Source organism: Sylvia atricapilla, chromosome 2, assembly GCF_009819655.1.
Source record: "Sylvia atricapilla isolate bSylAtr1 chromosome 2, bSylAtr1.pri, whole genome shotgun sequence".
Lineage (NCBI taxonomy): Eukaryota > Metazoa > Chordata > Aves > Passeriformes > Sylviidae > Sylvia > Sylvia atricapilla.
Window position 1 is genome coordinate 89,137,617 of NC_089141.1, and position 12,414 is coordinate 89,150,030.

At 42.3% G+C, this 12,414-nt stretch overlaps 1 protein-coding gene across 1 annotated transcript in view; it reads left to right on the forward strand.

Annotated features, from left to right (window-relative positions):
* GAS6 (growth arrest specific 6) overlaps window positions 1–12,414 on the forward strand; it is a 39,943-nt gene that overhangs the window by 24,324 nt on the left and 3,205 nt on the right. The window contains exons 8-14 of the mRNA XM_066313747.1: window positions 1,039–1,160; window positions 1,275–1,393; window positions 1,775–1,964; window positions 7,326–7,490; window positions 8,985–9,153; window positions 10,498–10,670; window positions 11,462–11,687. Of these exons, the coding sequence (XP_066169844.1) occupies window positions 1,039–1,160; window positions 1,275–1,393; window positions 1,775–1,964; window positions 7,326–7,490; window positions 8,985–9,153; window positions 10,498–10,670; window positions 11,462–11,687 (1,164 nt within the window). The remainder of the gene's footprint in view (window positions 1–1,038; window positions 1,161–1,274; window positions 1,394–1,774; window positions 1,965–7,325; window positions 7,491–8,984; window positions 9,154–10,497; window positions 10,671–11,461; window positions 11,688–12,414) is intronic.

The following is a 12,414-nucleotide window of genomic DNA, read 5'->3' on the forward strand; positions in this document are numbered from 1 at the left end:
CAAGCTTGCTGTCACCTTTGAGTTCAGTGAGTTTGCAGTCATCTTTGATGACTTGAATCAAGCTATATGAGCCAAAGCAGTGAGATTTCCTGAAATTTTAACAAGTGCAAGGTCTGGTGAAAGCTCAGAAGTATCTGTGCATGTTGCTGTCTCTCTTCATAGGACAAGAAATGTCACAAAGCAGTAGCTCTTTTTTCAAAACCTGCCTTGTGGTATTACTCTGAACTAGGAACTTCATATGTACTGGAACCATGCACAGTTCTGCTGGCTACACTGCCGCAAACTTTCTCAACAGAGTAAGTTTTGAAAGTATTCCAAAAGCAGCGTTCCCTGCCTTTTGTCTAAGTTAACGTAATTATTCAAATCACACTCCAGTCAGTCCTGTGGGGCATTATGTGTTAAACTGCCTGAAGAGATCCCTGTAGGCTGTCACAGTTTGCTTTCCTGCATTTGTTTGTGAAGAAGATAAAAAATAGCTGAATAAAAAAAGAAAAGAAAACAATGAATGAGAAACTCAGGTTTTATATGCAGTCCCTGACTGCAAGAAGCAGGAGACAGTCAGTACAGGCATAGCAGAAGGGGCCTGAAGGGAGGAAGTCTTGTCTAGAAGTTGAAGCCCAGGGCTCTGCTCCAGCAGACAAGTAGTTGAGTTCTGCTTCCAGCCTTCCCACTGACTTGCTATGTATCTTTGAGCAGCTGGAATCTGTCTGTGAAAATAGGTTTCACAGAATAAGCTGAGTTGGAAAGGACCCACAAGGATCCAAGGATAGAGTTCAACTCTCAGCCCTGCACAGAACCATCCCCAAGAGTCACACCATGTGCCCAAGACCGTTGTCCAAGTGCTTCTTTGGACCATTGTCCAAAAGTGCTGTGACCACTTCCCTGGGGAGCCTGTTCCAATGTCCAATCACCCTCTGGGCCAAAAACCTATTTCGAATATCCAGCCTAAACCTCCCCTGATACAGCTTCAGGCCATCCCTCAGTTCTGCCATGTTTAACTCAGTGGTTTTGTCTCTCTTCTTCGCTGGTCTTGTGTAGACATAGATGAATGCGAAGAAAAGCTCTGTGAGCAGACCTGTGTCAACTCACCAGGGAGTTACACCTGTCACTGTGATGGCAGAGGGGGAGTGAAACTTTCCCAGGACATGAATACATGTGAGGTATGTCAGAGTTCACTGCTGTAACTGCAAACAGACCTTTACTTCACAGCACTCTCTGATTCTCTTTCTGCTGTGTAAGGAGAATAAGCACTCAGAAATGTGTTTTGATTATAGAACATCATACCATGTGTGCCTTTTGCTGTTGGAAGGAGTGTTAAATCCTTGCACCTGGGGAGGATGTTCAGCGGCACTCCTGTTATCAGGCTGCGCTTCAAAAGGAAACAACTGACGAGGTGAGGGCAATTTAGAATGACAGTGAAATGCTCTGACTGGCTTTGATGCACGCAAGGGAGTTGTTACAATAATAATTGACCCTACATTCCTCATTATTTGCTTGGATTATGAGGTCCTGTAAGGCTAAATCAGTAATTAGGAAAGGCAGCCTTGACCACAGAACTGCTAGGATAATTACTGAAATATAGTATTGTATTCTTTATTCTTGATGATATTTTAAAAGCTGTATTCACATCTTAAGGCTTTCAGGAGTACATTAAAAGCTAGTGTGTTTTAACAGAGCCTTAGAGCTGCTAGAATTGATGCTATCTGTATGGAAAGTACTCTGTGGTTTTTGAACTCTGCATAACTAATTTATTTCTTGGCACCTGTGCGGTCAGACTTGTGGCTGAGTTCGACTTTAGAACCTTTGATCCTGAAGGTATCCTTTTCTTTGCTGGAGGCCATCAAGACAGCACATGGATAGTGTTGGCTCTGCGCAAGGGACGGCTGGAGCTGCAGCTGAAATACAGCGGGATCGGCCGCGTGACCAGCACCGGGCCCCTCATCAACCATGGCATGTGGCAAACGGTGAGCCCAGACCCCTACCCGGGTCTTACCCCTTCTTGGCTTGTTTGGGATGTACTCTCCAAGTGCAGACAGACTTAGTGTATTCGTAGGAAAATGTATTCTGAGGTGAGAATGGGATATTTTTTTCGTAATAAATTGAATTGTACTTTATGTCCACTGTAATATAGACTGCATCTCTAATTTGCACAACCAGAGCAACCAGTTGCACAAACAGTGCCTTTGAGATGCAGTAGGGCTAAGATGACTTCACATCACTTCAAGAAGATGCCCTCTGGCTGAGGGCTGGAAGTGAGTAAGAGGGAAGGAACTCTGTATCTGTTCTGTAAGAAAGTTTCCAAGTGTGTTTGGTGTGGGCAGCTGTGTGGTTGCTTTTGTTTATTCGTTCAGTTGTTTAGTCACAGACTTCAGATTTTCTGAGGCCTTGACAAATCTCTTATGCTACACTCTACTTTTTAAAGTCTTCAGGTCTGTTTATATACAAAATAGACTGTTTCCCTTGTAAAGACATTGGGGTCTATTATAGAATCATAGAATTCCAAAGGTTGGAAGAGACCTCTAAAATCATCAAGTCCAGCTGTCAACCCAGCACTACCACTGTAACCCCTAAAGCATCTTTTTATTGATACTATAAGCCCAGCAACCTCATGAGATTGTAAGGATTGTAAGGGTTCATGTTCTTCATGGCACTCTCACAGAATATCAATTGATGATTTTGGGAGCATTACAGTTGTTGCTGTTTGTGCCAGGATCATGAAAAACATCCTGCAGTATGATCTACACTAGATGAGCAGTTTATACATGCTTTCTCACTTCTGCCTTTTCCCTCTCATTTTTTCTTACTTAATTAGTTCTTTTTAACTTTTGAGTTGATGTTCCTCTTGGGGAGTGGATGGGAAGTTTGTAGCTAACTCACATATGAAACGAATGCAGATACTGGTAATTATGAGTCATTTTCTGGTTTACATTTTTTAGTACATAAGACCTCCAAATTATACATTAAAGAAATAAGCAACGTGGGAAAACTTTTGTTTCTAATTAATAAATGAAGACGTCCTTTAATACATTCACTATCAACTACTGACATTTGGTAATGTTTCCAGCAGACGAGGTGATGTTTGGTTCAGTTCCTTTAATGTCAGCCAAACAATTTTAGATTCCAAATGGAGAACTGTAGAGGTTCAGTGAAGCTGTAGACAAAATGTGTGACATGCTGTATCTTTACACATAGGAGTAGCTTCAAGCCAGTTTTTGCTGAATTTTATGGTAAGAGTTTTTCTGCTAATTTGAGATATGACAATTTTAATTGCCTGCAAAGAGAGGATGGTGACAGAAGATGTGAAAAGCAGAGTGGATGCCACTGGGGTGACTTGGGAGTCACAAAAATTAGCACTTACCAAGCTAATTCATTTAACACAGGAGCTAACATACTTGTCAAGTGCCAGACCTCATTATGAGATCATTACAAACTGCCCCATATTAGTCTGGGGGGACACAGCTGAGATGCATTTTCTTTCTTCAGGGAGAGAAGGCACAATGATAAAAGCGTCATGTTTAGGCAAGAATTAAATATCTCCCCCAAGCTATCAGGGTCAGGGCTCTAATGCCCAGGTATGATCCTGACCAGGAAATTGCCCGGCTGAGTGGCTGCAGCAATGCACCCCACCCTGTGCATTTTCTGGGGGATTGTGTAAATCCCCCAGAAATCCTTCCCCAGGCATTTTTTGGGACAGTACAGACCAAGCTGTGGGTGCTGTGTGGGGTAGATGGGCACAAGTGGGGGCAGAGGTGTCCCTGCAGCCAGGAGTGCTGCCCTCCATGTGGGCTGAGCAGGGCTGGGCAGCTGCCAGAGGCTTGGATAGTGTGGCATGAGTAGAGGAGAGAGCATCATGCAGTGCTGGCACAGGAATTTGTGCCTGGAGCAGGTCAATGGCCATAATTCTGGTGACTGTCTCCCAAGTGAAACTGCAGTGCTGATACTGCCCCGAAGCAGAAGGATTTACCCATGGATGAACAGCAGTAGGAGGAAGGAGCCTTTAGTCTCTTGACTTGGTAGTTTACACCTTTGAGACCTGGGAACTTGCCTGGTTTGCTGGGGGCTGTTGATTTCTCCTTTCTCTGCTGTATTTTCTTCTCTCTTGCTTTCATCCTAGAGATACTTGGCTTTTTTCTGCTTGACATCTAGTGTCACACACCTCTAAATGCAATTTAATCTATATGGCTGAGTGATACAACTATAAATATGTTCCTACATTTTATCCCCTCCTGCACCTCTCCATTTTTCTCTCTCTCTGGCATGGTTTTTAATTTAGGAAATCCTGTTTAAGGATTTCTTTTTACTGTCTCCTATTATAAAACATGTAGCCACACATTTAATTTTAAGCATGGACTTGTGTGTACTTTGCAGTCCCACTTTCCATGAAGCACAAGCCCAACAATCTGCAGGCATCACAGTCCAGGCTCAAGTGCAGTTGTGAGCTTTAGTCTGGACTTCAGTATGCACAGAATCAAGCCCTTGGTTTTGGCTAGATCTTAACCAGAGGACTTTGGATACTGGAGAGAGCTTCACATGGGTTGTGAGAAAACAGCAATTTTACTATTTAACTTTCAGCAGATGGAAAAACAAGGAGTGTTTAAAAGCAAAATATATGAAAAAGCACTAGCAGTGTTCTCATCTCTTGAGCAAAAGTTGCATACTTTAAAGGAAATATGACAGCATTTTCAAAACTTCAGACCAATATTTCTACCTGGGTATTTTCTCTGGTGTTAATTCTTCCTAAGATATTTTGAAATGAGCATTGAAGCAGCATTGAGAACACAAACAAGCAAACCTCAGGAAAGACTTTTAATGTGATTATTTGTGTGTAATCCAGCTGGATGAAGTGGCACATATGAAATTACGATACTAGAGAATGCACTCACCTTCTGTTTGTTTTGCATTTCCAAAAACAGTCATTATTTTGTCTTATTTTCAGTGTTCAGTTTGGTACTGCTCTAAGGACACAGTTTGGTTAGCAAAAATAATAACTTACCTGTACTGTTAAATGTCAGGGCTGAAAGTTAAGCAATCACAAGATTGGTATTTGGTTTTAACCCTGTAGCTGACTATGGGTCTGTCCCTTTTCAGTGCTGTCCACTTGCTTTTCAGCAGACAGTGGACAGGCTGGCTGTGTGCTGTGAGCTATCCAGGGCATGAATTCAAAACACAAAGCTGACTGCCCTTATGGCTAACCATATGGGAACCCTTAGCTATGAGAACTGTCCTCCTGAATATCCCTAAGCCATGGTGTGGCAGGCAGCATGTAGCTTCTCCTTGCCACAAGAGTAGGGAATTGGAGCAGGATGCTAAATACAGAAATGCTTCTTCTTTTGGTTTATATATGATAGTGGTGCACCAGCTGTTAAGCTTTGAATGTAAGAAGCAGGAGCTTAAACACCAGCTGTTAAGCTTTGAATGTAAGAAGCAGGAGCTTAAACAGCCAGAGAGCATTGTAAAGTAGGCAGAATATAATTTCCTAGACTGTGATCTGTTGAGAATTCCCACAGGGATTAACCCCTTCTCTAATGGAAGTTTCACTGATTTGGGTTTGCTTGTACTAAAGATCAGATGCAGCTAAGAACTGAGAAATTTTTTTTAATGTTATTACTTGCTATACAATCTAATAATATTTTAGATGGCTCTGAATTTCTGGTGGCCCTGTAAGTAGCCATATTTCTTCACAGTATGGGCACTGCTGCAGCTGGCTTTTCTCAATCCCCATTTGCTGTATCTGCCCAGTGTCTGTGCCAGGAGCAGGGAGATGGTCTGTGCCAGCTCCTTGTGGCACTCCATAGCCCTGAGCATTAGGGCAGTGGTGACCACAACACTGGGCACAGATGTCTGTGTGAGTTTTTGGCTACGTTGCCTGTGTAGCTCAGCCAGCTGGGCTGTGGCTCCCAGGACCTGTGGGCTTATGTTCCCACACACTGGATGGGCTTTACAACCATCCAATAGCCAAAAAAAGCCTGATTGAGACTGGCTTGTGTGTCTCCATGGAATGCAGTCTGGAAGTGTAGGTGCTACCTTAAACAAGCAAGCTACAGATAAATAAACTCATGTACTGTAGGATATGGCACAGGGCAACACACCAGTTGTAAAGTGTTGTAGCAGTATAAACCAGATTGCACTGGAGTCCTCAAGAGAAGAAAAAAGGTTCATGAGAAGAAGAAAGTCTGTGAATAATCTTTTCTACTATCAAAATCACTTTATCTTCATTACTGAAGACTGCAGTCCAAAGGGAGTGCCCAGGTACAAACTTGCTCAACCCTCCTTTATGTTACAGACACAGAGCAAGAGCTCAGAATGGCTGATAAGAGCAATTTCAAGACAGCTAGTCAAAATGCAGAGAGAACCTGACCTGCTAGCAGGGAGAGTGAAGGACATATCTAAACATCCTCTGAAATAGATAGTTGGTTCTGTAGAGCAGCTCACTGCAGCATCTGGGTGTCCCAGGGAAGAGCTGTACAGATGGAGAGTGAGTAGCTGGAGTATCTGTCATAGGGTAGGAAGAAGATTATAAAATAGTGGAGATGTGTTCCTTTCCTCTTCCCTACAAGAAGATTGGGATTTTCTTCTGCTACAGCCATAGAATACCCCACTGATAGCAGGACCCATGTCCCAAGGCAGCAGAATCTCAGCTGCTGTTCAGCAATCTGACACATCAGCTTTGGGCTTCACCTTCTCTCCCTCCACAAAAGCTTTATAGTGCTTCTCATGCAGCCTGGTCATAATAAAAATTATCATTTTTAAAAAAAAAATTCAGTGGTAATAGAATTTTCCTAGAAATAGCTTTTCAGAGACATGGAAGGAAAACCTGCAGATGATTTTTTGAGAGAAAAGTTATTGCCTACTACACACCCTCTCAAAAATGACATCCTCTGTTGTGCTTTTTGAAGAGGTTGGTATTCAAAGATTGAGTCTAGGAGGCTTCTGTGTTATCTTACACTAATCCAACAAGAGACATCTTGTTTGTCCTTTCAGCTTTTCCTTTCACATGCAGTTGCAATAGGAAGTTTCTCATTAATAACTCATTATTGCATTTATATTTTGAATAAAGCAACCTACAAAAGTCATGTATTTAACCCACTCACATTTTTCTGTAGCTGTTTTGAAGTAGATGGACTGTCTTCAACATTAATCACAGACTGCTTTCTAGAGTAGATCTACATATCAAGGTAGAATGTAACTTAAAAGGTCAACAAAGAGGTTTGGGGTCTGAAAATATTTCTTTATCATGGGGATTTCACTGGCATCTGTCCTGTAGCTGAGACTGCAGATACTAAGTTCTTTTCATTCTTATTCAATTTAGAATTTTATTTTTTCAGATCTCTGTTGAGGAACTTGAAAGAAATTTGATTATAAAGGTCAACAGGGATGCAGTTATGAAAATAGCTGTCTCAGGGGACCTGTTTACTCTAGTCAAGGGAGTGTATCAGCTGAATTTGACAGTAGGAGGCATTCCTTTCAAAACAAAGGACCTTATTCTACCCGTAAGTATAGCATGAATGTTTGTATTCCTTTGCATGGCTAAAGGGCTTGATTTCATCTTCTCTTGGGGTAATGTAAGTCCTTCCTGAGAGCAGCTCAACCTGCCCTGAAACAGGTGGAATTATCACCTTTTGGATACAACTTTCTGTCCATTGACTATAGCAGGAGCCTAAGCCAGTTGCAAAGTTGAGTCTAGATTTTTTTGATTGCTAAGTTTGGGTGAGATGTACCCACTTGTGCAGTTAGGGCACAGCAAAACTGGAGCACATGACAAAATTCACAGTGGTCATGCTGGCTTGGAGAGCGTGAGTGGTCCAGGGGAAGGGTTGGTGGGCACATTGCTGTGTGAGGGTGCCACTGTGCCTACTAAGTCTGGAACCAGCATCAAGGGCACATTTTGTGTTGCAACCAAAGATTGTGCTTCATGTATAATATATCTCAGTTTGCTGTTTCAGTTTAGTGAGACCCAAGGGAAAACAGAGGCTTATTTTTCTTTATTTCCTCCTAATTGAAGTAGATAAAGCATATGAATAAAAGTTAAAGCATTCCTTGGGTGAGACCAGGTGAGTGCTGTGTTTCTGGAATTGCTGCTGCTCAGGCTGGTCCACCACAAGCAGAGTTGGCACCTTGAAATACAAATTTGCATCTGTTTATTCTTTAATGAGGTGACAAGCTTGTGGCTCTGTGACTGGGAGTGCAGCAGCTGAGCCTCACAGCTCCTGTGCCTCACAAAGTCATTCAGGCCCACTGCATGTCAGAAACAGTAAGCTCAGGGTGTAGTCAGAATCTAAGATTGAGAGCCAGAAACTCCTCAGGTTTTTATCCTGGCTCACACAATTATCTCTCTCCTTCAGTTACTTGGGGTAGTGGCTCTGATTTAGAGGCTTTGCAAGGAGACTTCTCTTTACACACTCACTCACATCTTAATGCTGATGTTTAGTACAGGATAGCCTAACTAGAAGCTGGAAGGAATAAAGTCTATACAGAGTGGTGTGCTGGTCTTCTGGGACAGGCAGCCCTCCTTGAGCCAGAACCCAAAAACTTATACTGTGATCAGCTCCATGTCTTGTATGTCACGCAGGTTGTTTGCATTGACAAAAAGGATTGGGATTTTCAGCCTTAAGTTAGCCTCCAGAATTTGCAATGCAGAATTACAAAGCTTTGGCTACAGAGCTTTAGAAATAAGTTGTACTAATGATGGGCAACACATAGAGGAGCTTACAGAATCAATACAACCAAATCAGCACCTGCACTAGCTGGTGCCCTTCTGGCCTGTGGAGTCAAGCTGAGCTCAGGGGAGCTTCCTGGGGAAATACTGACTACTCACTTGCTTGGGGTTCCAGGATTGGGGTTGTCACGTGTCGGTTTGCATGTGCATAGCACATCGAAATAGTTTCTACTCTCTAGTATCATAGTATAACTCAGTATTCCTTTGCACACAATTCCTCTTCACTGAACAATAGTTTCAGGCATAAGATCCTGCTTTGTCTTTCTAGATAAACCCTCGGCTGGATGGTTGCATGCGGGCGTGGAACTGGCTGAATGGGGAAGACACCTCTATCCAGGAGACCATAAAGATGAATGAGAAGATGCAGTGCTTTGCTGTAGCAGGACGAGGATCTTTCTATCCTGGCCAAGGTTTTGCTGTATTTAATCTGACTTACAGTAAGTAGGCTGGGATTTTTTTATTTCTGACCTGTTGTCCTGCCATTAACCATACCTGGTTAATAAACAGTGTAAAACTTAGATGTATGCCAGACTCACTGTTGATTGATGCAGAAAAGACTAAACTTGTGGTTCTTAGTGAAGGAAGGCCCATATATGATAGTTTGAGCCAGTGCAAATATGCTCAGCATGGATTAGGTTCTCTCTGTGTAACTCCACTAATACATTTCATACCCAGATTGGCTCCAGCTCATCCTCAGCCTTAGAAGCTTTACACCTCTCTGTCAGCAGCTTAGGTGCTTCCAGTCCTTACCATTTTTTCCTGCTCAGCAGGGAGAACTGCAAGCCAGACTGCTGTATCTTGAGGTTATGACAGACAGAAAAATTAATACTGTCTCTTGTCTTGGATTCACTTTTAATCATGGGATGTCATTACTTACATTTGGGACAAATGCACTACGTGTATCTCTGATAGAGGCAAATGAAATTGGCATACAGTGATAACAGGTTTCAGGTCAAACTTGTCCATACTAATGTAGCACTCAGAAAAGCGCCTTTATTGTTCTAGATTATTGTGTTTGCTTATCTGTGTAATCAACTATCAGTATTTCTGAACCCACACAAATGCTAACCATCTATTTCAGTGTGGTGTGTAAGTCCTGCTCTGAAGGAGCCATCTGTTCAGCATTATGTGGATTTTTCTGCTGTGTCATGGTAAATTAGGGAGTTCCAGGTGTCTGTCATATTACTTAGCACATGGATTCAAAAGTTGAAAAGTAAAGACAAGGCAGCATCTAAAGTGCAGGTGAAGTGCAGATGACAGGACTCAGCCAAGGCTTCAGCACCTGCACTTTTTTTCTAATCATTATTTTCTTTCTCTCTTTTTTTTTTCTTAGCAGCAGTAAGTTTTATAAAGAATGGATTATTGTATTGCAAGATGTGGTGAATTAGCAAAGCTAATATTCCTGTGAAGAAAGGGTACAGAAGCAGAATTGAGATTTTTTTTTTTGCAGCCTGTATTGCCTTTTTTTTGATTGACCTATCTTGCAGAAGTTCTTTGAATGGGTCAGATTGGCAACCATGGGAATTTGACTAACTCTTTGTGATAAAAAAACTTGATGTTATCCTTTGACATTCTAAAAAGCAGCAAAATGCATAAGGTATCAAGAGGAAACTGATGCCATTTTCTTGTCCAATTTTATGTTCAGATGCTTTGGAATTTTTTTTTTTAATAAAAAAATGTGGCAGTCCTCCCAGATGCTCATCTGCCTATGCTCTTCTCCAGGGAGAAATTGAACAGCTTACCTATTTGACACATTGTCCTATGAATTTCTTTCTCTGCAGTGCAACCTTCCTCTGGAAATGAAACCAAGACAAATTGGGAAATTGAAGTAAATGCTATAATTAAACCAGCAACAGATACTGGTGTGCTGTTTGCCCTAGTTACAGATGAAGCATCTGTCCCTTTATCGCTATCTCTGATTGACTATCACTCTACAAAGAAACTGAAGCAACAGGTACAAACAAGTATTTTTTAGAGAAGTTTCCTTGCTGTCTCCTAGTAACTGGAAGACAATTTCAGAAACAGTTGTCAGGTTTGCTGCCTGCCTCATTATTTGTCCCACCTGTTCAGAGCATGGTCTGAAACAACAGTGCTTGCCTGAAGCCTTGCCTCTTACAGGTGTGTGTCAGATGCTAATGGGGAGCTCTTGGCAAGTGTGGCCTAGATAAAAGATAGAACTGCTATCTTGAATGCAGATGTATTTTATTTTTCTAGTTCAGAAACTGTTTAGTGGCATAAACCAGGATTTCCATTCTCACACACCAGTAACTACCCCGAAGTAGCCAAGAGACAGGCTTTAGGTGTGGGAAAGGTGCTGGGAAAGGCCAGTTGTGGTGGAGTGTTGAAGCTACTATTCAATGGCATTCATAACAAAGGGCTAGATTCTGACATTTCACAAGGGTAAAACAGGGAGGATTTCACTAAATGCCATGAGCCAATTTTCATTTATAGTAGAGCAGCTCCAGTCAGTTTGGTTCCAGTGCAATATAATGACTTCTGCAAGACCGACTAAGAACTCTCTCTGGGAAAACATGGTTTCAGGAATTATTCTCACTGGTTCATTGGTTTTTCATCTATGCAAATGAGCTCAGAACACAGTCAGCAATAGTAATAAGCCTAATTCTCTGGAGGCTCTGCAAAATATTTGTAATAAAGGGCACATTGAGGTCATCCTGGTACTGAATAAGTGTAGCTAGGTATTTTTCTGCTCACTGCCTGTTTTTCTTTCTTTCCCCTGCTGTTCAGTTTGTCATCGTGGCCTTGGAGAACACAGTTGTGTCCAGACTGGCGATAAATCTGTGTGATAAGAAGGAACACTCTGTTGACATCCTCCTCAAGAAAGATCACTTATCCCTGAGGGTAGATGGGGTAGCAGGAGAGAGTGAACTAAGCATCTCTGAGTTGGAGGACAGTCTGTCCATCTTGGAGAGCTCTTTGCAGTCAACGAAGACATACGTGGGAGGATTGCCAGGTGAGCCTCCAGTTTTGTACCATGGACCACAGATTTCCCACTCGCCTTGCTGGGCTGGGAGTTAGGAAAACTCTTTCTGTTCAAGCTGTGAGACTCCTTCTCTATTTCTGCTTGAGCAGGCTTTGTCTGCAATGCAGGAACATAATGGATCTGGGATTGTGTTTTCCTTGAATGCTTGTGTCCTTCTGAGGGCAGCTGGAGGCAAAAATAGAAAGAGGAGGTTTTGCTTGTTCAACAATAGGAATGATTTAACCTGAAGGCTTGCTGTAAGCTGGGTTATTATCTTAAACCTGGTAAAATCCATAGGAGCTGGACTGCAGTGCTTCATTAATGTAATGAACCCATGGGAGCACTCCTTGAGGGGAGTACTAAGGGCCTCAAGTTGCTTTTCCTGAAACTTATTACAGCACGACACAGTTAACTGACTGCCTCCCAGCAGAGGGCACAACCAAAGGGGTTAACTTATTATAGTTTCTCTGGCTTTGCAGCAACAACAGGGGTTCTTCTGGGAGGTCAGTTTGCTCCTCTCTTCTGAACTTTTAAGATCAAACTTCCATCTGAATCGTGAATTTTGGCCAGGTTTGGGGATTTATTTCTTGTTCTGCCTAAACAGGTTTATCAGTCCCTTCTGCTGAGGAATGCTATTAAAGAAACACTTATGTCTCTGATGCACATGATGCCAGCAGCTAAACAAAATCTTGCCCTTACTTGCCCAAGCAAGGGAGAG